The following is a 27,290-nucleotide window of genomic DNA, read 5'->3' as shown; positions in this document are numbered from 1 at the left end:
ATATATTTAGTCAGTTTCTCTCTTCTATCTCAGAGTTTTTTCTACCTTTTCCTTCCCTTTATCCCTTTTTCCTTTCCATTTTGGAGAATGAAGTTCCTGTCTTCCTTCTTTAAACTTAGATGCTCTTGTCCTATTTCAACTGCATTCAATTACCCTGAGACCCAGCTCCATCTATTATCTCCTTGATCTTACATCTTTAGGCAGTTTCTCCCTTTCCACTGGCAGTCCTTCATCATCTACAATTATTTAAATCTCTATTCTTAAAACACACACTCCTTGCCACAGTCCTACTACTCCCTCAAGTAACTGTCCCACTAACATATATCACCATACTTTCAAAATTTAGTCTATACATGCTACCTTTATGTATTTACACCTTCCTAACTGAAACTCTTCTCTTAGAGGTCCTGATGACCACTTAACTGCTGATTTCAGTGACCACTTCTGCCTTCATCTGACTTTTCTGAAGCACTTTGTACCGTTGACCATCCCCCTCTTCAAACTTTCTCCAATACTGACTTCTAACACTAATCATCCTAGCTCTCCTTTTTTTTTTTTTTTTTTTTTTTTTTGAGATGGGGTTTCCCTCTTGTTACCCAGGCTGGAGTGCAATGGCGCAATCTCGGCTCACCGCAACCTCCACCTCGTGGGTTGAGGCAATTCTCCTGCCTCAGCCTCCTGAGTAGCTGGGATTACAGGCACACGCCACCATGCCCAGCTAATTTTTTGTATTTTTAGTAGAGACGGGGTTTCACCATGTTGACCAGGATGGTCTCGATCTCTTGACCTTGTGATCCACCCGCCTCGGCCTCCCAAAGTGCTGGGATTACAGGTGTGAGCCATCGCGCCCGGCCCAGCTCTCCTTTTTTATAAGGTTCGCTGGTTTCCCTTCCCGCTCCCAATCTGTTATTTTTCTGTGGCCTTCTAAATAGCCTATACTTTTCTCCCTGAGCAATATTCATCCTTCATCCTTCATGACTCCTAGGAATTTGACATCTACATCCCTGAAGTCTTCCCTGAGCAAACAGGCCTAGATTTCCAGCTATCTACCAGCTATTTCTGCATGGCTGCCTCACCAGTATTCCAGATCAACATATCTAAAAAACCAAAATTTGTCGCTTTTTACTATTACATGTGCCCTTCCACTGGTTGCCGAGATGGGTAGACAGTATTTACATCTCAGAATCCTCTTCAATTTCTCTCCTGCCCAAATTTCAAATCAAATGTTCATCAAGGTGTTACTTTACCACAGTTAATTCCCACACCTATTATTTCCTTCTCTCTGTTCCTATTGACATACATTATAACTCCATCATCTCCCTCTTAGACCAGAGCAATAGCCCAATCCATCTCCTTAACCAGTCATCTGCCTTATGGTCTATCTTCTGATTAATCTTCAGAGCAAGCTTCCTACAGCACAGTATGGATCACAGTATTACTCTATCAAAACATATGGTTCCAGCCACATCATCTAGAAAAATCCGAACTCCTTGGCTGGCAGCAAAGCTTTCCACCTTTCAGACTCCCCTTTTTCTATTCTTTTTTTCTTTTTTTGGGCTCCCCATTTTCAAACCTGTCTCTGAGTAGGTCTCACACTCCCAGGACACCAGATTATTCACACACCTCATACTACACATTCTGCACCCCTACCCTGCAAAGATTATCCCCCTCCTCTAACTGCTCTCTCCAAAGCACCATTTCCATTTCCGTTGGTCAAAATTTCTACGCAACTCTCAAGGCTTTAACCAAAATGCTACTTTCTCCAATATAACTGGAGGTGCAGTGGAGGAGAAGTGGAGGAAGGGTCCTACATTAACTTTCGGAATATGATGTCTCTGCCATGTGTTACCAAAATATAGTGAATGAGGAAGAACTATAATATTTTAACAACTGCATATTGTTGTCCATCTTTCAATCTATTACCCATATTTTTATTCTCTGACAAGTACTATCCTGAGGATACCATTATCAGTCAGACAAATTACCCTCTACTCATGGTATATGTCTGTATTTACCACTAGACTTTTAAAACCCATTAAGATAAGAAAGATTTCTCTCTTTTTGCCATGCCACAGGCTCTATCATAGTCGCTGGGGCTGTTTTTGCCAAAATCCCTTTCTGGGTTATGGGAAAGGAACATTTTTATTTTGCTACAATAGCCCAAACACAAAGCCCATCATCAATAAGCATAAACAATAAATACTTGTTTAAAGAATTAACATACTAGCCAGATGCTGTGGCTCACACCTGTAATCCCAACACTTTGGGAGGCAAAGGCAGGCAGATCACCTGAGGTCAGGAGTTAGAGACCAGCCTGAAAAACATGGAGAAACCCTGTCTCTACTAAAAAATACAAAATTGGCCGGGTGTGGTGGCTCACACCTGTAATCTTAGCACTTTGGGAAGCCAAGGCAGGCAGATCACAAGGTCAGGAGATCAATTCCATCCTGGCTAACACAGTGAAACCCCATCTCTACTAAAAATACAAAAAATTAGCCAGGTGAGATGGCATGCAGCTAATTTTTTGTATTTTTAGTAGAGACGGGGTTTCACTGTCTCTAATACCTCCAGCTACTCAGGAGGCTGAGGCAGGAGAATCACTTCAACCTGGGGGGGGTGGAGGCTACAGTGAGCTGAGATCGAGCCACTGGACTCTAGCCTGGGCAGCAGAGTGAGACTCCATCTCAGGAAAAAAAAAAAAAAAAGTACAAAATTAGCCGGGCTTGGTGGCACATGCCTGTAATCCCAGTTACTCAGGAAGCTAAGGCAGGCCAATCACTTGAACCTGGGAGGCAGAGATGGCCGTGAGCCGAGATCGCACCATGGCATTCCAGCCTGAACGACAAAAGCAAAACTTCCTCTAAAAAAAAAAAAAAAGCATTAACATACTAAAGAAAAAGGTCTGATTACCAAGGAAATCTTACACATTCTGACAATAATCAAGCTACATCAATTCTATGATTCTTACCAGGCAACATCATAATGAGGCTTCTAGAGAAAGCTCATTCCACATAAAACGCAGTCACCAGAAGAGAGGTAACAGCCCCAAATCTAATCCTAAATTCTAGTATTGGCTCTGCTACAGTGCAGGTCACTTTTACCTTTAGTCTTTAGTTTCCTGATCTGTAAACTGAGGGAAATAACTATTCTCTAGGATTCCTTTCAGTTATATGACTTTTTATCCACTTTGTACAGGTTACATACATCTAGAAAATATCAGGTACTACTGAAGGTCATTAATAACCCGAATCTGAAAGAAAATCAAAAGAATGTTAAGTAAGCTGGGCATGGTGGCTCACACCGCTGAGGCAGGAGGATTATTTGGGCCCAGGAGTTCGAGACCAGCCTAGGCAGTGTAGACAGAGCTTACCTCTACTTTAAAAATAATTTGGCTAGCCCAAAGGTAGTGAGTTATCTCAATTGATTGTTTACAGTCAGTTATAGATCGAACTCCCTGTTCTACTCTTTCTTCCCTTCTCACTACTGCACTTGATTAGTCTAAAAAAAAATTAAATAATAATTTAAGAAAGTTAGGTAGATTCAAGACATATGATAAGAGAAATAAAGAGAATATATAGGAAGGACATAAATAAAACATCAGAACTAGTCAAAACTATGAGGTGGTAAGTTCCTTCTCCCCAGAAGGAATGAAATGGAGTCAGTTATCTGATAAGAAAACTGATCCAATATAACTTCCTTCATAGCTCTTTCTGTAATTTTACTTAGAGTAATGGCTTCTTCTGTGATCCAACAGCACCAACTCTACCTGCTTTCCCACTGGGCACTTCTCAGTCTACATTCCTAAGGCCCACTCCTCTACTAGATCATAAAATTCTTAAAGGAACTATGTATCATTCATTTCTATATTTCTCCCCCTCACATTACCTGGCACAATTGTACCACACAAAATTAAACAACATTTACTAAATACTTCTATAAAGACAATATTCAAATTAATGACTATACAGGAAGAATACATCAAACTTCAGTGGATAAAAACCTAGTGTATGACAAATGGAGATATTTTAGAAATTAAGAGTTAAGATTCAAAAGCAATCTGTGGAGAGCAATTATCTCCACAGAAAGCCAGGTAAGACAAGAAAACTAAAGTCCATTAACTAATTCAAGGTTGGGATATCAGAATGACAAAAGCTATGGGTAAGTGCAGGGCTTTTATTTTTTCAGATTAACTATCTCTGCTAGCGCAAAGGTTGCGAGATTTACCAAGTTATAATTTACAAACCAAACACATAAGTTATTGAATAAACGTTAAGACAACTACCTATCTACTTAGAAAAAAAATAAAGGGTGCTCTGCCTCAGCCCTGGAAGCAATGACTGTTCCTTATGTCTACTAATCCTGTATTCTTTAGGGCTTTCTTTTGTCTTAGTGGGTAATCTCCAGTTTAGTTAATAATTCTTTATATTAGGCCGGGATCGGTAGCTCATGCCTGTAATCCCAGCACTTTGGGAGGCCAAGAAGGTGGATCATGAGGTTAGGAGTTCGAGACCTGTCTGGCCAACATAGTGAAACCCCATCTCTACTAAAAATACAAAAAATAAGCCAGGCACGGTGGCGGGACTCCTTTAATCCCAGCTACTCAGGAGGCTGAGGCAGGAGGACTGCATGAACCCAGGAGGCGGAGGTTGCAGTGGGTTAAGATCACGCATTGCATTCCAGCCCAGTCAACAGTGTAAGACTCCGTCTCAAAAAAAAATTATTGTACCCCAAAACCTAAAATGCAATTAAAAAAAAAATTCTTTACATTAAACTTCCCTAATTTAAACATAAATAAATTACAGATGTATTAAACTACAAAACATAAAAAACAACTTCAGGGGTTTTTTGTGGGTTTTTTTTTTTTGAGACAGAGTCTCACTCTATTGCCCAGACTGGAGTGCAATAGCGAGATCAAGGCTCACTGCAACCTCTGCCTCCCAGGTTCAAGCAATTCTTTTGCCCCAGCCTCCCGAGTAGCTGGAATTACAGGCACACACCACCATGCCTGTTAATTTTTGGTATTTTTAGTAGAGACAGGTTTTCACCATCTTGGCCACGCTGGTCTCAAAATCTGACCTTGTGATCCACCCGCCTCACACTCCAAATTGCTGGAATTACAGGCAATTTGTAATTCACCATCTTGGCCACGCTGGTCTCAAAATCTGACCTTGTGATCCACCCGCCTCACACTCCAAATTGCTGGAATTACAGGCAATTAAAGGGAGGGGGAAGAGGGAGAGGGAGGAAAGCAAGCAAGCCAGAAAAGAAGAAACAATGAAAGAAAAAAAAGAAACAAAGCCAATAAACAAAAAGAAGCCATAATTAATATAATTCCTAACCAGGAAATAAAAATTAAAGGTTTTTTTTCTTTAAACAAACATGAGAGTTGGGGAGGTCTTCCTCAGCAAAATAAAAAACCCAGAAACTACAAATTTAAAAAAGGTCAGGTCTACATAAAAATTAAAGCTTTCTGGCTGGACATGGTGGCTCAGGCCTGTAATCCCAGCACTCTGGGAGGCTAAGGTGGGCAAATCACTTGAGGTCAGGAGTTCAAGACCAACCTAGCCAATATGGTGAAACCCTCCCCGCTTTTTTTTTTTTTTTTTTTTTTTAAAGACGGGGTTTCACCATGTTGGTCAGACTGGTCTTGAACCCCCAACCTCAGGTGATCCGCCCACCTTGGCCTCCAAAGTGCTTAGATTACAGGCATGAGCCACCACACCTAGCCAAACCCCATCTTTAAAGAAGAAAAATTAAAGCTTTCTGCATAATAAAAAAAATTTAAAACAGGTAAATTACAAACTGTGAGACCAAAATGTGCAATACATACCAAAGGGCTAATATAATTTACAAAGAGCTCCTCCAAATTACTGAGAAAAAGACAACCCTATGGAAAAATGGGAAACGGATATAAACATTCACAAATCAAAGTTGTGAAACAGCAACTCAAAGTACAAAAGAAGGATGAAAAGGATGAGAAGAGAAGGGAGGAAAAGAGGGAGAAAGGAAGAGAGGAGGGAGAAAGGGAGGGAAGGAGGGAGAAGGGAGGGAAGGGAGGGAGAAAGGGGGGAAGGGAGGGAGAAGGGGGAAGGGAGGGAGAAAGGAGGGAGGGGAGAGAGAAAGGAGGGAAGGGAGGGAGAAGGGGGGAAGGGAGGGAGAAAGGAGGGAGGGAAGAGAGAAAGGAGGGAAGGGAGGAAGAAAGGAGGGAGGGGAGGGAGAAGAGGGAAGGGAGAAGGGGGAGGGAGAAGGGGGAGGGGGGAAAGGGGGAAGGAAAAAGGGGGAAGAAAAAAGGGGGGAGGGGGAAGGGGGAAGGGAGAAAGAGGGGAAGGGAGAAAGGGAGGGGGAAGAGGGAGAGGGAGGAAAGCAAGCAAGCCAGAAAAGAAGAAACAATGAAAGAAAAAAAAGAAACAAAGCCAATAAACAAAAAAAAAGCCATAATTAATATAATTCCTAACCAGGAAATAAAAATTAAAAAGCCAAATGTCGACGAGGCACAGTGGCTCACTCCAGTAATCCCAGCACCATGGGAGGCCAAGGAGGGTAGATCACTTGAGGCCAGGAGATCGAGAGCGGCCTGGCAAACATGGTGAAACCCAGTCTCCACTAAAAATACAAAAATTGCTGGGCGCAGTGGCTCATGCCTGTATAATCCCAGCACTTTGGGAGGCCGAGGCGGGTGGATCACAAGGTCAAGAGATCGAGACCATCCTGGTCAACATGGTGAAACCCTGTCTCTACTAAAAATACAAAAAATTAGCTGGGCATGGTGGCGCATACCTGTAGTCCCAGCTACTCAGGAGGTTGAGGCAGGAGAACTGCCTGAACCCAGGAGGTGGAGGTTGCGGTGAGCCGAGATCATGCCATTGCACTCCAGCCTGAGTAACAAGAGCAAAACTCCGCCTCAAAAAAAAAAAAATAAATAAAATAAAAATAAAAATACAAAAAATTATCCAGGCACCTGTTATCCCAGCTACTCTAGGGGCTAAGGCACAAGAATCACTTGAACCTGGGAGGCAGAGGTTACAGTGAGCAGAGATAATGCCACCGCACTCCAGCCTGGGCAAGAGAGCAAGACTCTGTCTCAAAAAAATAAGAGAAATGAAATAGGCCGGGCATGGTGGCTCACGCCTGTAATCTCAACACTTTGGGAGGACAAGACAGGTGGATTACCTGAGGTCAGGAGTTCGAGACCAGCCTGATCAACATGGCAAATCCTCGTCTCTACTAAAAATACAAAATTAGACAATCATGATGGCCCATGCCTGTCATCCCAGCTATTTGGGAGGTTGAGGCAGGAGAATGGCTGGAACCCAGGAGATGGGGGTTGCGGTGAGCCGAGATCGTACTCTTGCTTGGGCAACAGAGTGAAACTCCATCAAGAAAGGGAAGGAAGAAAGGAAAAAAAGGAAGGAAGGAAGAGAGGGAGGGAGGGGGGGAAAGGAAGAAAAGAATAGAAAGAGAAAGAAAAAGACAAAAAGGGAAAGAAAAGGAAAGGGAAAGGGAAAAAGGGAAAAGGAAAAAGGAAAAAAGGGAAAGGGAAAGGAAGAAAGAGCGAGCGAGCCAGGCACAGTGGCTCATACCTGTATTCCTAGCTACCCAGAAGGCTCAGAAAGGAGAATCACCTGAACCTTGGAGGTGGAGGTTGCAATGAGCCAAGATCACGCCACTGCACTCCAGCCTGCATGACAGAAGTGAGACTCTAACAGAGAGAGAGAGAGAGAGAGAGAGAGAGAGAGAGAGAGAGAGAGAGAGAGAGAGAGAGAACACACAAAGAAGGAAAGGAAAATGAGAAAGGAAAGGAAGAATATAAGCTGGACACGGGGCTCATGCCTGTAATCCCAGCACTTTGGGAAGCTGAGGTGGGTGGATCACGAGGTCAGGAGTTTGAGACCAGCCTGACCAACATGGTGAAACCTCATCTCTACTAAAAATACAAAAATTAGGCCGAGCGTGGTGGCTCATACATGTAATCCAAGCACTTTGGAGGCCAAGGTGGGCGGATCACCTGAGGTCGGGAGTTCAAGACCAGCCTGACCAACATGGTGAAACCCCATCTTAAAAAACAAACAAACAACAAAAATTAGCCAGGCGTGGTGGCATGTACCAATCCCAGCTACTCAGAAGCCTCAGGCAGGAGAATCACTTGAACCCGAGGCGATGGGTGCAGTGAGCCAGGACCTTACCACTGTACTCCAGCCTGGACAACAAAGCAAGACTCCATCAAAAAAAAAAAAAAATGAAAGAAAGAAAAGAGAGAGAGAGAGAGATACATCGAGCCACACATCAACTTGCTTAAAACCCTTCAAAGACTTCCCCTACAGCTCTAAGGAAAAAGACCCCTCAGGCCAGCCCATACCTACTCCTCTACCCAGGCACAGTGACCTTTCTTCAGTTATCTTACTCATTCTGCTTCCTCCAAAAATGGGACTCTTGCCCATCCATCAGATCCCAGCTCCAAGACTACTTCCTCAAAACCCTTCCTGACCTCTGTAAATAGGTCATATAAGTCAATTACAGCCATTCATAGCATGTGTCCATCTAGTTGCTCAGATCAAAAACCTGTGAGTAATTCTTAACTACTCATTTTACTTTGCATCCCATATTCAAACCATCGGCAAATCCTGTTAGCCATACTTTCAAAATATAACCTCCATGGATACATCCTGGTCCAAACTTCATCTTTTTTCCTAGATTCACTCCTCCCTATTACTCCACTGCCAATCCAGCAGCCAGAGTGAAACAGGGACTTACTCTGTCACCTACGCAGGAGTGTAATAGCAAGATCATGGCTCACTGCAGTGTTGACCTCCCAGGTTTAGGTGATCCTCCCACCTCAGCCACCTGAGTAGCTGGGACTAGAGGCACACACCATCACACCCGCCTAATTGTATTTTTTGTAGAGAAGGGGTTTTGCCATATTGTCCAGGCTAGTCTCAAACTCCTGGGCTCAAGCAATCCACTCGCCTAAGCCTCCCAAAGTGCTGAGATTACAGGTGTGAGACACACCATGACCAGCCAGAGTGGTTTTTTGTTTCTGTTTTTGTTTTTTTTTTTTGAGACAATCTCTCTGTTGCCCAGGCTAGAGCATCGTGGCATGATCTCAGCTCACTGCAACCTCCACCTCCTGGGTTCAAGCAATTCTCCTGCCTTAGCCTCCCAAGTAGCTGGGATTACAGCCATGCGCCACCAAGCCGACTGATTTTTCTATTTTTAGCAGAGACTGGGTTTCACCATTTGGCCAGGCTGATCTGGAACTCGCAACCTCAGGTGATCTGCCTGCCTCCTCCTCCCAAAGTGCTGGGATTACAGGTGTGAGCCACCAAGCCCAGCCCAGAGTGATTTTTTTAAAACCTAAGTCAGATCACATCGCTCCTCTGTTAAAGCTTTTCAATGGTTCCCCATAGTGAAAGCCAATCCTTGCAATGCCTCTAGGGCCCACCAAGATCTGCCTCCACCTCATTATGTCTCTGACCTCATATCCTACTACACTCTTCCCCTAGGCCCCGAAAAATCATTCCAGCCACACTGACCTCCATGCCATTTCTCAAACATGCCAGACATGCTTCCTCCCTGAAGGCATATGCAAAAACAGATCCCTGTCTAGAACACCCTTCCACCAGATATCCGCAAGGCTAACTTCTCTACTTCAAGTCTTTGCACAGATGTCATCTTCTCAATAAAGCTGCCTGACCAGCCTATTTAAAACCAGTCTCGCCCTGTTCCCTTTATCCTACTCTTTTTTTTTTTTTTTTTTTTGAGATGGAGTTTCGCTCTTGTTATCCAGCCTGGAGTGCAATGGCACGATCTCGGCTCACCACAACCTCCGCCTCCTGGGGTTCAGGCAATTCTCCTGCCTCAGCCTCCTGAGTAGCTGGGATTACAGGCACACGCCACCATGCCCAGCTAATTTTTTGTATCTTTAGCAGAGATGGGCTTTCACCATGTTGACCAGGATGGTCTCGATCTCTTGACCTCGTGATCCACCCGCCTCGGCCTCCCAAAGTGCTGGGATTACAGGCTTGAGCCACTGTGCCCAGCCCCTTTATCCTACTCTCTTTTCCCCTGCACTTATCATCTAACAATCCATATCATTTGCTTACTTTGTTGTTTAGTATCTGTTTCTCCCATACTAGGGCAGGATTATTTATTATCCACATTGCCTACTGATATATTCCAAATACCTAGAATTGTGTCTTACAAATAGTATACATTCATATTAGTTGAATAAATAACTTTGTATTTGTCTGTAGGATTGTCTAATTAATGGTTGAATGATTCACTACCTAGGCATAAGGACTAGGTCTGTTTTTATTCATCACTGCATTTCCTAGATCCTAGCATAGGATTTGGCATAGAATAGGCACACAAACACTTATCAATTGAACAATACCACTTTTTTTTTTTTGAGATGGAGTCTCACTCTGTCACTCAGGCTGGAGTGCAGTAGCACAATCTCGGCTCACTGCAACTTCCACCTCCTGAGTTCAAGTGATTCTTCTGCCTCAGCCTCCCAGGTAGCTGGGACTACAGGCAAATACCACCACACCCAGTTAATTTTTGTATTTTTAGTAGAGACAGGGTTTCACCATGTTGGCCAGGCTGGTCTCAAACTCCTGACCTTGTGATCCACCCACCTCAGCCTCCCCAAAGTGCTGGGATTACAGGTGTGAGCCACCACACCTGGCCAAACAATACCTCTTTTTTTGATCTATCAAAAGACACAAATTTAAAACAAATGACATCATCCAGAGCTTGTAAGATTACAGGGAAAATCCACCTGCCATATGTTGTTGGCAACTATGTAAACTGATCCCTTCAAGAGTAAGCTAGCAACAGGTATTAAAATTTAAACCACTGAGAACTCATGCTCTTTAATTCACTAGTCTTACAGAAGTAAAAGAGTACCTAAAAAATATGCACAAGGACATCGATTATAACACTGCTTGTAACATAATTAAAAATTGGAAACAATCTACTTGCCCCACAATAGAGAAATAGGCAATAAATCATGCATGATACATGCATATGATGAGGTTGTCTTGGGGGTGAAAGACAAAAAGGGGATTTAAAAAAAAACAAAAAAGAGAGAGAGAGAGATCGTCTGTAACAAGAATGAGGAAATCTACAACACTGACCTGGAAAGTAGTCCATGATCTAGTACCTAAGCCAGATGGCCTGGATTTGAATCCTGCTCCCCTACTTAGGAGCTGTGTAACACCAGGCATGTTTCTTTAACTTCTCTGTGCTTCAGTTTCCTCATCAATAAATTAGAAGCAATACTATTTCAATAGTATTCACCTCATTGCTATGAAGATTTCCTAAGATAATGCCTGTAGTGTTTACAGAACATTATTACATGGCCATAAGATCATGTATAAATATATAATATGATAACCAATATTTATTAAGTGAGAGAGGGAAGTTGCAGAAGTATGTATGCAAAGCATATCTTTCAGGGGTAAAAGGTAGCATGTCTGTAACACGAAAGACTCAGGAATCCAGGCTGGTCAACAGGGCAAGAATAAAAAATAATGAAGTAGGCTGGGTGCAGTTGTTCATGCCTGTAATCCCAACACTGGGAGGCCAAGATGGGAGAATCGCTTGAGCCCAGGACTTCAAGACCAGACTGGGCAACAAGGTGAGACCTTCTCTACAAAAGAAAAAGAAAAAGAAAAGAAAAGGCCAGGCACGGTGGCTCATGCCTGTAATCCTAGCACTTTGGGAGGCCAAGGTGGGTGGATCACCTTAGTCCAGGAGTTCAAGACCAGCCTGGCCATCATGGTGAAACCCCATCTTAATAAAAAAGAAAAAAAAAAATCAGAGGAAATGCTTCAAAGATATTCAAAGATATAGTTGACCTTAAATTTTTTTGTATTGTTAAGATGGAGTCTTGCTCTTGTCGCCCAGACTGGAGTGCAATGACATTCCTGGCTCACTGCAACCTCCGTCTCCCCGGTTCAAGCGATTCTCCTGCCTCAGCCTGAGGAGCTGGGATTACAGGCACCTGCCACTACACCCAGCTAAGTTTTGTATTTTTAGTAGAGATGGGGTTTCGCCATGTTGGCCAGGCTGGTCTCGAACTCCTAACCTCAGGTAATCTGCCCACCTGGGCCACCCAATGTTCTGGGATTACAGGTGTGAGCCACCATGCCCGACCTAAAATAAACATTAAAATTTGAAAGTGTTCACATTTGGCCGGGCGTAGTGGCTCATGCCTGTAATCCAAGCACTGTAATCCAAAACTTTTAATTTACAAAATAAGTAATTAAAATGAATGAATAAAATGATTACATTTCATTCCTTCAATTTACACACAAGTCTATTTTCTTCTTTTTTATCTTTTTGTTTTTGTTTTTTGTTTTTACATATCTATTTTCTTAATCTACCATATGGCCATGAAAAACAGACAAGTTACATTTTTTTTTAAGTCATAAAAGACAATCACTTCTGCAATAGCATAAAACGAGATAAAGTCAAGACTAAGCAGTTAGTTATCTTTCACCATCAGTTTGACACAAAAGAATTCTGGCGATTTTTTTTTTTAATCGGCAGGACTAGGAAATTCAAGTATGCCCAAAGCTTCTACATGAGTTCAGCTAAAGATAAAAATTAAATCCCCAAAAGCCAGGCTCAGGGGCTCACACCTATAATCCTAGCACTGTGGGAGGCCTAAGCAGGTAGACCCCTTGAGTTCAGGAGTTTGAGACCAGCCTGGGCAACATGGCAAAACACCATATTGACAAAAATATAAAAATCAGCTGGGCAACTGTAGTCACAGCTACACAGAAGGCTGAGGTGGGAGGACTGCTTTGACCCCAGGAGGTCAAAGTGAGCCAAGATGATGCCACTGCACTCTAGCCTGGGCAACAGAGTGAGATACTGTCTCAAAAAAAAAAAAAAAAAAATTAAACCCCAGGTGAACTTCTAAGACACTGACACAGGCACTCAAATGTACCAAAGTATCTCTCTCTTACTGTAAAAAATAATAATAATAAATTTAAAATAAAAATTGCAATATATGAGAACTAAATCTCATCCTAGAGTCACAAGATTTGAAATATAGGAAATAAACCGGAACTAAAATAGGAAGAATACAAGATTTCCTAAAGCTAATTAGCCTCTTTCAAGTGCTTAGTCACTTCTGCCTATTTACAAGGAAGACCATTTCATATCTTGAAAGAGGCAGGGAATTTTGATTCCAGACTGCCATGTCACCTGAGCTGCCCAGACGTTTGTTTCCATGCAACTCAAGAGAACACAGCAGCCAGCTATGCATACCTACCACTCCTGATCAGAACCACAAGCTCTCTCTGTATCCTGCCTGTGTGCAGTAACAAAGTGGATGCGGAGGAACAAAGTTTTCTTGCCTGATACCAAATGCAAAAGGTGATCATTAAAATGTAGCCTGAAAATATCCCAGTTTCCTCTGACAGCCCACCAAAAATGTTTCCCTTCCCTTCTACTAGAACAGAAAGAGTAGGCAGGTTCTTATAAAGGTGCAAGTGCTTACTGGACATCTCCCCTTAGGCAACTAACAACACCCAAAACTACAGGCTAACAGGCTTTGGAGCACACTTCCCAGAGAGCGGCCAGAACCTTAAAATCTGATAACATGGTTTCAAGTTCCCCAAAGGCAAGAATAAAGAGTAAGGGTTTCATGAAAGGTTATTTTGAGACAACCCAAGCAAAGGCAAGTTTTAAAGTACCTATTCCTTACCAAGCACCTTTTCCCAACATTCTACTCCACTCACACTTAAAGATGCTAAGTACACACGCTGATTACAGAAATACACCAGAATGAACTTTCACAACTAGAGACAGTAGGATCTTGTTAAATAAAGACCAAGCACATTATTTTCAAACATCAATTCTAGGTGGTAAAACCTGGAACGATGTAGTCAATCTGTCAATCTGTGAAGCACAGCTTAGTCCAATTTCCCAGAAGGTCATGAAGGGCTCTGACAACCAACTTTCATTATTTAGGATGGGGCCCTTTTTTCCTTCCAAGAATACAAACGCCATAAATGAAAGATTTCTTCAACTTCATTTTTTGTTGTTGTTGTTGTTCCACAATCTTCAAGTAGTGCAAGTAGGCCTCAGCATTATCAAATACCATTCTCATTATTCCTAACACCTCCATAATAATACTATCGTTTTATATCCATTCGTGTTGCTATTTTTATAGATAAAATATAAAGGCATGAATTAACCTCTTGGTTAATTAGTGGGTGAGAATACTGAGGGGATTAACGAGGCTAAAAAATGAGCCCTGAGCTTGCTGGTTAAGAAACCAGGTCCTTTAGACTCCCAGGCCCCAACACTTACAATTAAGCCACAATTGTCACTCAGGGAATGCTACTAAATCCAGTTACTGTACCCAATACAGTAAGTGGATGCAAAGAGCTCTAGAGCAAGGACTGGGGTAGCGGGGAGGGCACACTACCTAAGCAAAGATTTTTTTTCCTTTAACGAATACAGCACATGTTCCCGATTTCCATCCTCTCCCACGGGCAGAACCCACGTGCCGATCCCCCGGCTACCCAGAACCGCTCCCTCCCCACACTCCCCCACGCTACCCAGCAGCCTCCCCACGCCCTTCCCTCCGTCCTCCCGCAAGCGCAGCACCGGCGCCTCCCGCCCCCTTCCCAGCGACTGTCGCCCTCGCGCGCCGCACCCGCGCGCTCCCACCTCCGCCCGGCGGGGTCACCCCCCGGGCCTGCGCGCGCCCTTCCCGCCGCCCGCCCCGACGTCCTCCCGCGACGCCCACGCCGGGCAGGCCGCGCCCGCCGCTCTGCCATGGTGGGCGCCTCACCGTCAGGCTGGGAAGCCGGGCCCGGCTGCGCCATGACCAGGCGGCCGGCCTCGAAGAGCGGGGATGCGGGGGGAAGCGGCGTCCCGGGCTTCCGCGGGCTCAGCTGGCGGAGGAGGCGTCGACCGAGCCGCCGCCGCCGCCGCCCAGGAAGGAACCACTAAGGCTGGAGCTGCCGGCGCCGCCACAGCCGCGGGCAGAGACGGACCCGACCGCCGACCTCCGCCTCCTCATCCTGACAGCGGGAAATAAGCAGTGCGCAGGCGCGGGGGGATGGGGCGGCACGTGACGCTGGCCGAGGGGAGGGGCGGGGCCTCGGGAGGCAGACGGAGAGCCGCGGGAGGGGAGCGTCCGGGCAGAGGTGGGCGCCTGATCCAGCGGCCCAGGGAGGCTGAGTACGGAGAGAAGCTGGAGTACAGGGGCAAGAGGAAAGGCCCGGCCTCTCGAAGGGGCTGGTCCCGGTTCTCCATCCCGGCACAGAGGAAAAAAACTAAGAAGAAAGGAGGACAGATGGCGCGGTGCAGTTCCAGCCTCTACCTCTTCTATCCGTGTGACCTTGGGAGAGTCACTTCACCTCTTGGAACTTTTATCAATATAATGGCTAAGAGAAGTTTAAATGAGGTAATAAAGTATGACGAACTGTTTCCAACAGTACTGGGCCTGGACCCCCCAGGTCTTCTGATGCATAGGCCAGTATGCCATCCATTAAGCAAATATGTTTGACTTTTCAGTGGCGATAGATGCTGGGGATACGGCCAGGTACAGACCCTGCTCTCATGGCAGGAGAGAACTGATACAAGTTTGGCCCTTCTACGGGGCAGGAGAACATGCCCTGGGTCTCATACATTAGGAAATTGCCTCTGATCACCCTTCCCCATCTGGTTTTGGCACCTGAAGCACCCCATGCCAGGTAGTTTTAAAAGTTTTTGTTTTTGTTTTTTGAGACGGCGTCTCACTCTGCCACCCAGGCTGGAGTGCAGTGGCACAGTCTTGGCTCACTGCAACCTCCACCTCCTGGGTTCAAGAGATTCTCCCGCCTCAGCCTCCTGAGTAGCTGGGATTACAGGAACCCACCATCATGCCATCATGCCTGGTTAATTTTTGTATTTTTAGTAGAGACCGGGTTTTGCCATGTTGGCCAGGCTGGTCTGGAACTCTTGACCTCAGGTGATCCATCCACCTTGGCCTCCCAAAGTGTTGGGATTACAGATGTGTGCCACTGCGCCTGGCCTAAAAATCTATTTTTAAATCAGATAGGAGCATGAGGAATTATGTACATTTTCATATTTTTAGGAAAACCCTAATGCAATCCCACGCCAGAGTGAGGGAGTCCACAGGGTTTGGCACTTCAGGATGAAATTCTGAATACCCATGGGCCCAGAATTCCCCTCCCAGATGGCTGAAGCTGTGGCCCCTTTCCCACCCAGATGCATTCTCTCTAGGGCAGAATCTAGGCATCCCTAAAAGGGGCTAAAGTGCAGCCATAAAAAAGAATGAGCATGTACTTTGCAGGGACGTGGATGAAGCTGGAAACCATCATTCTCAGCAAACTAACACAGGAACAGAAAAACAAACACTCTGTATTCTCACTCATAAGTGGGAACTGAACAATGACAACAGATGGACACAGGGAGGGAAACATCGCACACTGGGGCCTGTTGGGGGGCAAGGGGAGGGAGATCATTGGGACAAATACCTAATGCATCCTCTATGTTGTAATGACTAACATGAGGCATAAAACCTAGATGACATGTTGATAGGTGCAGCAAACCACCATGGCAAATGTATACCTATGTAACAAACCTACACATTCAGCACATGTATCCCAGAACTTAAAATAAAAAATAATAATAAGCCAGGTGCGGTGGCTCACACCTATAATCCCAGCACTTTGGGAAAATGAGGTGGGCAGATCACATGAGATCAGGAGTTCAAGACTAGCCTGACCAACATGGAGAAACCCCATCTCTACTACAAAAAAATACAAAATTAGCTTATAATTCTCAGATGTCATCAGTGAAAACAAAAATACAAAATTAGCCAGGTGTGGTGGCACATGCCTGTAATCCAAGTTACTTGGGAGTCTGAGGCAGGAGAATTGCTTGAACCCAGGAGGTGGAGGTTACAGTGAGCAGAGATCTTGCCATTGCACTCCAACCTGGGCCATAGAGTGAAACTCTGTCTCAAATAATAATAAGAATAATAAAATGATAATCAGAAAATCCACTACTTAGAATCAGTTTCTGCTTTAATTAAATCATTTGTTTGTTTTAAATAAGATATACTTAAAATGATTATTTCTCATCTAAAAAAAGGGGGCTACAGGGCAGCTTTGCTTGAAGGGGTGACATGACACTTGGGCATTTGAGCTCCTATGTCCACAGATCCCACATAGTTCAGGACAGAGGTAAGAAAGGAAGCCAAGTAGGCCATGAGACAATAGTTGGGCCAGGGCCTGTGCTGCCTTCGCCACCTCATTCATGTGCATAATTCCAGGAGTCCAGGAATTCTAAATTTAAACCTGGTCTTCCGGGTCTTAAAAATGTGTATTTGTCAATAGAAGAATAGACTATATTAAGGTTAGCAGTTAGTTGGTTTGTAATTTTATTTTATTATTTATTTATTTAGGAGACAGAGTCTCACTCTATTGCCCAGGCTGGAGGGCAGTGGTACCATCTCAGCTCACTGCAACCTCTGCCTCCCAGGTTCAAGTAATTCTCCTGCCTCAGCCTCCTGAGTAGCTGGGATTACAGGCATGCGCCACCACACCCAGCTAACTTTTGTAATTTTAGTAGAGACGGGGTTTTACCATGTTGGCCAGGCTACTGACCTCCTGACCTCAAGAGATCTGCCCACCTCTGCCTCCAAAGTTCTGGGAATACAGGTGTAAGCCACCACACCCAACCCGGTTTGTAATTTTAATAATTTAGGTATATGTTTGTACTTTTGCCCCAGGTCCTGCCAACATGAGGGGAGAGCCTATCTACAGACTCTAGATTTCTGAGCAGTTAATATCCCCCAAATGGCTGGTGTGAATTTGGGAGAGCAAGCAGGGTCCCCCCAACACCCTGCCCAGCCCCCGATAAATGATTTTCCTGGGTGTGCAAATCCATGCTTAGCAGGGAGATCTTTGACCAGGATAGGGCAGCCAGTGCATCCTCTGTGTTGTGATGACTAACACAAGGCATAAGCCATAAAGATAGCAGATGCTGATGTCCTCTATAGAAGAGGCTTCTGGCCGGGTGCAGTGACTTATGCCTGTAATCCCAGCACTTTGGGAGGCCGAGGTGGACAGATCACCTGAAGTCAGGAGTTTGAGACCAGCCTGACCAACATGGAGAAAACCTGTCTCTACTAAAAATATAGAATTAGCTGGCCGTGGTGGCATGCCTGTAATCCCAGCTAGACAGGAGAATCGCTGAACCTGGGAGGTGGAGGTTGTGGTGAGCCAAGATTGCACCACTGGACTCCGACCCGGGAAACAAGAATGAAACTCCATCTCAAAAAAAAAGAAAGAAAAGAAAAAAAAATGTATGCTCAAAGTCTTTATTAAGTATAAAAGGTGTGATTTTTTTTTTTTTTTTTTTGAGGCAGTCTTACTCTGTAGCCAGGCTGGGGTATAGTAGCTCGATCTTGACTCACTGCAACCTCCTCCTCCTGGGTTCAACTGATTCTCCTGCCTCAGACTCAAATAGCTGGAATTACAGGCAGCTGACATTATGCCTGGCTAATTTTTGTATTTTTGCAGAGACTGGGTTTTCACCATGTTTGCCAGGCTGGTCTTGAACCTCTGACCTCAGGTGATCTGCCCGCCGTGGTCTCCCAAAGTGCTGGGATTAAAGGCGTGAGCCACCGTGCCCTGCCCTTATTAAAAGTTCTTATTCCAGTTATTTTATTTTATTTTTATTGAGATGGAGTCTCCCTCTGTCATCCAGGCTGGAGTGCAGTGGCCTAATCGTGGCTCACTGCAACCTCCACTGCCCGGGTTCAAGCAATTCTACTTCAGCCTCCTGAGTCGCTGGAAATACAGGTGCGTGCCACCACACCAGACTACTTGTTTTTGCATTTTTTAGTGGAGACGGTGTTTCGCCATGTTGGCTGGGCTGGTCTTGAACTCCTGACATCAGGTGATCTGCCCGCCTCAGCCTCCCCAAAGTGCTGGGATTATAGGCACAGACCACCTTGCCCAGCCTGTTCTTATTCCAGTTCTAATTGAAATTAATTGTTGATTAATAATACAAAGAGGGATCCATTTTTACTTTTTGTTTTGTTTTGTTTTTTGAGATGGAGTCTAGCTGTGTTGTCCAGGCTGGATCGCAGTGGTGTGATCTCAGCTCATTGCAGCCTCTGTCTCCCAGGTTAAAGTGATTCCCCTTCCTTAGCCTCCCAAGTTAGCTGGAACTACAGGCACACCCCAACATCTGGCTAATTTTTTGTCGTTTTTTTGTTTTCTTGGTAGAGAGAGGGTTCTACCATGTTGGCCCAGCTGGTCTTGAACTCCTGACCTCGAGTGACTTGCCCACTTCAGCCTCCCAAAGTGCTGGGATTATAGGTGTGAGCGACCATACCTGGCCCATTATTACTTGATATATGTAGTTTGCTAGATACAATATCTTCAGAGCTGGTAGATGCACCCTTCTCACAGAATTCTTTTGTAACATCAACCACACAGTGGCATAATTGCCTGGAAATAAAAATGGCTGACATTTACTAGTGTAGATCATGTGCCATGTAGCAGGCAAAGTGCTTTAATCTTGTGTTGACTGATGTAATCCTTTTAAGAACAATATGATAAAGATACAGGTTGGGGGAGACCTGTTGTCTATTCATAGAGGCAGAATGGTTTATTTGGTTTATTTTTTTTTCTTTTCTTTTCTTTTTTGTTGGTCAGTTGGTCTTGAACTCTTGACCTCAGGTGATCCACCTGCTTCAGCCTCCCAAAGTGCTGGGATTACAGGTGTGAGCCACCACGCCCAGCTAATTTTTTATTTTTTTGAGATGGAGTCTTGCCCTGTGGCCCAGGCTGGAGTGCAGTGGCTCGAGCTCAGCTCCCTGCAACCTCCCCTTCCCAGATTCAAGCTATTCTTCTACCTCAGCCTCCCAAGTAGCTGGGATTACAGGTGCATGCCACCCAGCTAATTTTTCTGTCTTAGTAGAGATGCGGTTTGGCCACGTTGGCCAAGGCTGATCTCAAAATCCTGACTTCAGGTGATCTGCCCACCTCGGCCTCCCAAAGTGCTGGGATTACAGGCATTGAGCCATCATGCCCCGCCAAAGCTGAGAAACTTTTTTTTGTTTTATTTTTTGTTGTTTTGAGACAGAGTCTTGCTCCATCACCCAGGCTAGAGTGCAGTGCCCAATCTCAGCTCACTGCAACCTCTACCTCCGGGTTCAAGCAATTCTCGTGGCTCAGCTTCCCAAATAGCTGGGACTACAGGAGTGTGCCACCACACCTGGCTTATTTTGTGTGTGTGTGTGTTTGTGGTTTTTTGGTGTTTTTTTTTTTTTTGAGACGGAGTTTCGCTCTTGTTACCCAGGCTGGAGTGCAATGGCGCGATCTCGGCTCAATGCAACCTCCGCCTCCTGGGTTCAGGCAATTCTCCTGCCTCAGCCTCCTGAGTAGCTGGGATTACAGGCACGCTCCACCGTGCCCAGCTAATTTTTTCATATTTTTAGTAGAGACGGGGTTTCACCATGTTGACCAAGATGGTCTCGATCTCTTGACCTCGTGATCCACCCGCGTTGGCCTCCCAAAGTCCTGGGATTACAGGCTTGAGCCACCACGCCTGGCCCAACAACTTTTTAAATGATAGCTTTATCGAGATATAACTCAAATTTCAAAATCTACCCTTTGAAATCATCCACTGAAGTAGTATATTCACAAACATAAGCAATCATCGCCACAATTTTAGAAGTTTCAATACTATAAAAAGAAACCCTATACCCATTAAAGTCACTCCCCAGTCTCCTTTTCCGACAGACGCTGGCAACTAGCTACTAATTGTTTTCCATGCAGATGGATTTTCCTATTGTGGACATTTTATATGAATGGTATCACACAATATGTTGGCTTTTACGTCTGGCTTCTTTCACCAAGTTTGTCTTCAAGGCACCTGTCTCATAGCACCTATCAATATTTTATTTCCCTTTGTGACCAAATAATGTTTTATCGTGTGGCTGTCCCACATTTGATTATTCATTCATCAGTTGAGGAACATTTGAGTTATTATTTTCAGATAACATTGCTGTGAACATGTGTGTGCAGTTTTTATGTAGACATATGTTTTCATTTTGCTCGGCTATATAACCAGGAGTAGAATTGCTGGGTCATATGGTGACTCTATGTTTAGCATTTTGAAAAACTGCTAAACGGTTTTTTAAAGTAGCTGCACCATTTGATGATTGTATCAGCAATGTTTGAGGGTTCCAAATTCTCTACCTCTTTGCCAACACTTGTTATTTATTGTCTACTTTTTTTTTTTTTTTGAGACAGAGTTTCGCTCTTGTCACCCAGGCTGGTATGTAATGGCACAACCTCAGCTCAATGCAACCTCTGCCTCCTGAGTTCAATCAATTCTCCCACCTCAGCCTCTTGAGTGGCTGGAATTACAGGCACTTGTCACCAGGTCCAGCTAACTTTTGTATTTTCAGTAGAGATGCAATTGTGCCATTTTGGCCAGGCTGGCCTCAAAATCCTGACCTCAGGTTATCCACCTGCCTCAGCCTCCCAAAGTGCTGAGATTTCAGATGTGAGCCACCGTGCCTGGACTACTGTCTACATTTTATTTATTTATTTATTTATTACACTTTATTTATTTATTTATTTGAGACAGAGTCTTGCACTGTCACCCAGGCTGGAGTACAATGGCAGGATCTCGGCTTACTGCAACCTCTGCCTCCTGGGTTCAAGCAATTCTCCTGCCTCAGCCTCCCAAGTAGCTGGGATTACAGGTGCCCACCACAGTCAGCTAATTTTTTGTATTTTTAGTAGATATGGGGTTTCACTATGTTGGCTAGGGTGGCCTGGAGCTCCTGAGCTCATGATCCGCCCACCTCGGCCTCCCAAAGTGCTGGAATTACAGGCATTAGCCACTGTGCCTGGTAGAATAGTTCTTCATGTACTTATTATCCATTTGTATATCTTTTCTTTTCTTTTTTGTTTTTGAGATGGAAAGTCTCGCTCTGTCGCCCAGGCTGGAGTGCAGTGACACAATCTCAGCTCACTGCAACCTCTACCTCCTGGGTTCAAGCAATTCTCTTGCCTCAGCCTCCCAAGTAGCTGGGATTACAGGCGGCTAATTTTTGTATTTTTTAGTAGAGTCAGAGTTTCATCATGTTGGTCAGGCTGATCTTGAACTCCTGACCTCAGGTGATCCACCACCTCAGCCTCCCAAAGTGTTGGGATTACAGGTGTGAGCCACCACATTTGGCCAAAAAACAATTTTTTAAAAGACAGAGTCTTTCTCTGTTGCCCAGGCTGGAGTGCAGCAGTGTGACCTCAGCTTACTGCAGCCTTGATCTCTTGGGCTCAAGCAACCCTCCTACCTCAGCCACCTAAGTAGCTGGGACTACAGGTATGCGCCACTACACCAGGCTAATTTTTGTATTTTTTGTAGAGATGGGATTTTTACCAGGCTGCCCAGGCTAGAAAATACAATGGATTTTTGTATGTTAATCTTGTATCCTGCACCCTTGCTAAACTGATTTATTAGTTATAACAGTTTTTTAATAGATTTCTTAGGATTTTCTGTATACCATATCACATCATCTGAGAATAAAAATAGTTTTACCTCTTTCTTCCCCTGAATGCCTTTTATTTTATTTTCTTGCCTAATTGTCAAGAACTGGAAGTTAGAACTTCCAGTCTGATATTGTTGAGAAGCTGTGAGAGTAGTCATCTTTGTATTGTTCTTGATCTTACAGGGAAAGCTTTTATTTTTTTATAAAATAGCACACCCACCATGCACCACTAAACACAGTATCTCATACATATATTACTTAATAAAAAACACATGATGTGCCATTAAGCATAATATCTTACACATATTTCACTAAATACATAGTGGCAGCATAGATACCATGAACCACTTAGCACATATGTCACCATATACATTAGGACACACACCACACACATGTAAACACAGTGTCTCATACATTTATCACTAAATATATTGCAATTGCACACATATTACATGCCTATACATACCGTATTTTATGCCCACATCACTAAACCCAGCAGTACACGTACTATATACATGACTAAAAACAGTATTTCACACAAGAGAATACACAAGCACCATTAGACACTATCACACACATAAATCACTAAATATAGCAGCACATACACCGTGTAACACTAAATATAGGATTTCATACATATATATCACTAAAAACAGTTTTTCAGGTTGTCAGATTACCTGAAAATCTTTTTTTCTTCTTTTTGAGACAGACTCTTGCTCTGTTGCCCAGGCTGGAGTGCAGTGGCATGATCTTGGCTAGCTGCAACCTCCACCTCCCAGGTTCAAGCAATTCTCTGGCTCAGCCTCCAGAGTAGCTGGAATTACAGGCACCTGCCATCCGCCTGGGTAATTTTTGTATTTTTTTAGTAGAGACAGGGTTTCACTATGTTGGTCACTATCTTGAACTCCTGACTTCGTGTTCCACCTGCGTTGGCCTCCCAAAGTGCTGGGATTACAGGCGTGAACCACCGCATCTCACCCATATGTTCATGTTTCTTTGTGTATCTCATATTTTTTTCTTGAAAATGGAACATGCTAAATCATAAAGCAACTCTGGAAATCAGATCTGCCTATCCCCAGGACTTGTCATTTTTTCAGCTTATTCAGCTGCTGTTGCTATTTATTTCTTTTCTTTTCTTTTTTTTGAGACAGAGTTTTGCTCTTATTGCCCAGGCTGGAGTGCAGTGGCACTATCTCGGCTCACTGCAACCTCTGCCTCCTGGGTTCAAGCAATTCGCCTGCCTCAGCTTCTGGAGTAGCTGGGATTATAGGCATGTGCCATCACACCCAGCTAATTTTGTACCTTGAGTAGAGACGGGGTTTCTCCATGTTGGTCAGGCTGGTCTTGAACTCCTGACTTCAGGTAATCCACCCACCTCAGCCTCCCAAAGTGCTGGGATTACAGGCATGAGCAATTGTGCCCAGCCTGTTTGTTTCTTAATACCCCTCCTGAACTAATTATTTTGTTTGTTTGTTTTAGTAGAGATGAGGTCTTGCTATGTTGCTCAGGCTGGCCTCAAACTCCTCTAATCAAGGGATTCTCCTACCTCGGCCTCCCAACATGCTGGGATTACAGGTGTAAGCCACTGCACCTGGCCTCTCCTGAGCTAATTCTGAAGTCTGTATTTTCTGTCTATGTAGCTACTGAAGTTTCTACTCAGCTACATTAATAGTGAGGTAATAACTGGACAGATTTTCTTTTTTTTTTTTTTTTTGAGACAAAGTTTCATTCTTGTGGCCTAGGCTGGAGAGAAATGTCGCGATCTCGGCTTACCACAACCTCCATTTCCCAGGTTCAAGTGATTCTCCTGCCTCAGCCTCCCAAGTAGCTGGGATTACAGGCATGCACCACCACGCTTGGCTAAATTTTTGTGTTTTTAGTAGAGATGGGGTTTCTCCATGTTGGTCAGGCTGGTCTCGAACTCCCGACCTCAGGTGATCTCCCTGCCTCGGCCTACCAAAGTGCTGGGATTACATTCGTGAGCCACCTCACCCGCTCAAATTTGCTTAATTGCCTTGAATCAATAAGCTTCACAGCTTTTGCCAAGCGGCTCAGTGTGTATGTCGAATCACACCTGCGATGCTCCAGGAGACAGTTTATAACTCTCCCTTATCCCTCACTTCCTGTTTGTGCATAGCCTCAAGGTCAACCAGAGATAAGATCTGAGGCCTTCTCAGGTCTTTCTTGGGCATATACGCAGCCCTGCATGTACATGTACCCTTCTAGAGTCCTGAGAATAAGTCAGAGATTGGCCAGGCATGGTGGTTCATGCCTGTAATCCCAGAACTTTGGGAGGCCAAGGCAGGTGGATCATGAGGCCAAGAGATCCAGACCGGCCTGGCCAACATGGTGAAACCCCGTCTCTACTAAAAAATAACAAAAATTAGCTGGGCATGGTGGCGCTTGCCTGTAGTCTTAGCTACTCAGGAGGCTGAGGCAGGAAAATTGCTTGAACCTGGGAGGCAGAGGTTGCAGTGAGCTGAGATTGCACCACGCCAGCCTGGCAACAGAGCAACACTCGATCTCAAAAAAAAAAAGAGAAAAAGTCAGAGATTATCAAAGCCCTCTATGGACATCTCATTCCCCAGTTTTTCCTTTTAAACTCTTTGATCATCTTCTTTTTAGCCCTAGCTGGCATTACCACCTAGGGTAGCTGCAATGTTAAGCAATTGCAGCTGATTTTTTTTTTTTTTTTTTTTTCAAGAAATGCCATAGGATAGGACTGTTTGCATGGAGTGAACTCTGAGTCTGTTCAAATAAAGACAAGCCCTGGGAGTAGAGATTTTCAGGGAGCTGCCAGATAGATCAAATAGTGACAATTGTCTGCATTAGTTGTTTGATAATCTCTGATTTATTCTTGGGACTCTGGAAGGATACATGCCTGGGTAGGGCTGTGCACATGCCCAAGAAAGACCCAAGAAGGCACCAGTCTCTCTCACCTCTCACTATGCCCTCCAGTGGCTGCTAAGCTGTTGCCTTTTTTTTTTTTTTTTTTTTTTGAGTGTTCAGGTGATTCTCCTACCTCAACCTCTAGAGTAGCTGGGATTTTTTTTTTCTTTTTTGAGACGGAGTTTCACTCTTGTTGCCCAGGCTGGAGTGTAATGGCACAATCTGGGCTGACTGCAACCTCTGCCTCCCAGATTCAAGCCTCAGCCTCCCAAGTAGCTGGGATTACAGGCACCTGACACCACACCCAGCTAATTTTGTGTTTTTAGCAGAGACGGGGTTTCACTATGTTGGTCAGGCTGGTCTCGAACTTCTGGCCTCATGTGATCTGCCTGCCTTGGCTTCCCAAAGTGCTGAGATTACAGGCGTGAGCCACTGCACCCCAGCCTGGGCTGTTGCCAGGCTGGGGTGCAGTGGCACGATCTCAGCTCACTGCAACCTCCACTGCCCGGGTTCAAGCAATTCTCCTGCCTCAGCCTCCTGAGTAGGTGGAATTACATGCATGCACCACCACAACTGGCTACTTTTTGTATTTTTAGAAGAGATGGAGTTTCACCATGTTGGCCAGGCTGGTCTCGAACTACCTCAAGTAATCTGCCCACCTGGGCCTTTCAAAGTGCTGGGATTACAGGTGTGAGCCACTGCACCCGGCTGTCTTTTTTTGTTGTTGTTTTTGATTTTTAATGACCTGGTGTCTACAAATCTACAACAGCAGTCTTAGCTTAACTAAGTCATCAGAAATGAAGACTACCAAGAGGAAGCACTGACAGGCAGGGCCTCCTAATGAGATTCACTAAAAAACCGTAATATTGGCCGGGTGCGGTGGCTCACACCTGTAATCCCAGCACTTTGGGAGGCCAAGGCAGATGGATCATGAGGTCAGGAGATTGAGACAATCCTGGCTAACACAGTGAAACCCTGTCTCTGCTAAAAATACCAAAAAGAAAAGAAGCCAGGCACAGTGGCACATGCCTATAGTCCCAGCTACTTGGGAGCTGAAGCAGTAAAATCGTTTGAACCCAGAGTGAGACTCTGTCTCAAAAGAAAAAAAAAACAAACAAAAAACGAAAAACCATAACATCATTTGAGTAGCTTTCTCAACCAAAAACATTGAACCTGAATCTAATCGTGAACAAACAATCAAATAAATCTGGACTAGGGTTTCCCAACCTCAGCACTACTGACATTTTGGACTGAGTCATTCTTTGTGGTAGGAACTGTCCTGTGCTTTGTAGGATGTTTAGCAGTATCCCTGGCTCCTGCCCACTGGATGCCAGTAGCACCCTTCCAGTTGTGACAACTAAAAGTGTCTTCAGGCTGAACATGTTGGCACAGGCCTATAATCCCAGCACTTTGGGAGGCTGAAGTGGGAAGATCACCTGAGCCAGGAATTCCAGACCAGCCTGGACAACATGCCGAAAACTTGTCTCTACCAAAAACACAAAAAATTTTTTTTTTGTGGGCATGGTGGCGAGCATCTGTAGTACCAGCTACTGGGGAAGCTGAAGTGGGAGGATCTCTCGAGCCTGGGAGGTCGAGGTTGCAGTGAGCCAAGATTGCACCACTGCACTCTAGTCTGGGTGACAGAACGAGATTCTTTTTTTTTTTTTTTTTTTAAATTTTTTATTGGATTTTAGGTTTTGGGGTACATGAGCAGAGCATGCAAGACAGTTGCGTAGGAACACACATGGCAGTGTGCTTTTCTTTCCTTCTCCCCTTCACCCACATTTGGCATTTCTCCCCAGGCTATCCCTCCCCACCTCCCCCTCCCACTGGCCCTCCCCTTTTCCTCCCA

General features: G+C 44.6%; 1 protein-coding gene across 4 annotated transcripts in view; it reads right to left on the bottom strand.

Annotated features, from left to right (window-relative positions):
- Positions 1-15,049, bottom strand: part of RABEP1 (rabaptin, RAB GTPase binding effector protein 1) — a 126,430-nt gene extending 111,381 nt beyond the window's left edge. For all 4 annotated transcript variants that reach the window (XM_035301082.3, XM_035301083.3, XM_035301084.3 and 1 more), the window contains exon 1: positions 14,813-15,049. In XM_035301082.3, the coding sequence (XP_035156973.1) occupies positions 14,813-14,846 (34 nt within the window). In that variant the 5' untranslated portion in view covers positions 14,847-15,049. The remainder of the gene's footprint in view (positions 1-14,812) is intronic.
- Between the last annotated feature and the right edge of the window lie 12,241 nt (positions 15,050-27,290).

Source organism: Callithrix jacchus, chromosome 5 (genome assembly GCF_049354715.1).
Source record: "Callithrix jacchus isolate 240 chromosome 5, calJac240_pri, whole genome shotgun sequence".
Lineage (NCBI taxonomy): Eukaryota > Metazoa > Chordata > Mammalia > Primates > Cebidae > Callithrix > Callithrix jacchus.
This window is presented reverse-complemented; position numbering and strand designations above follow the sequence as displayed.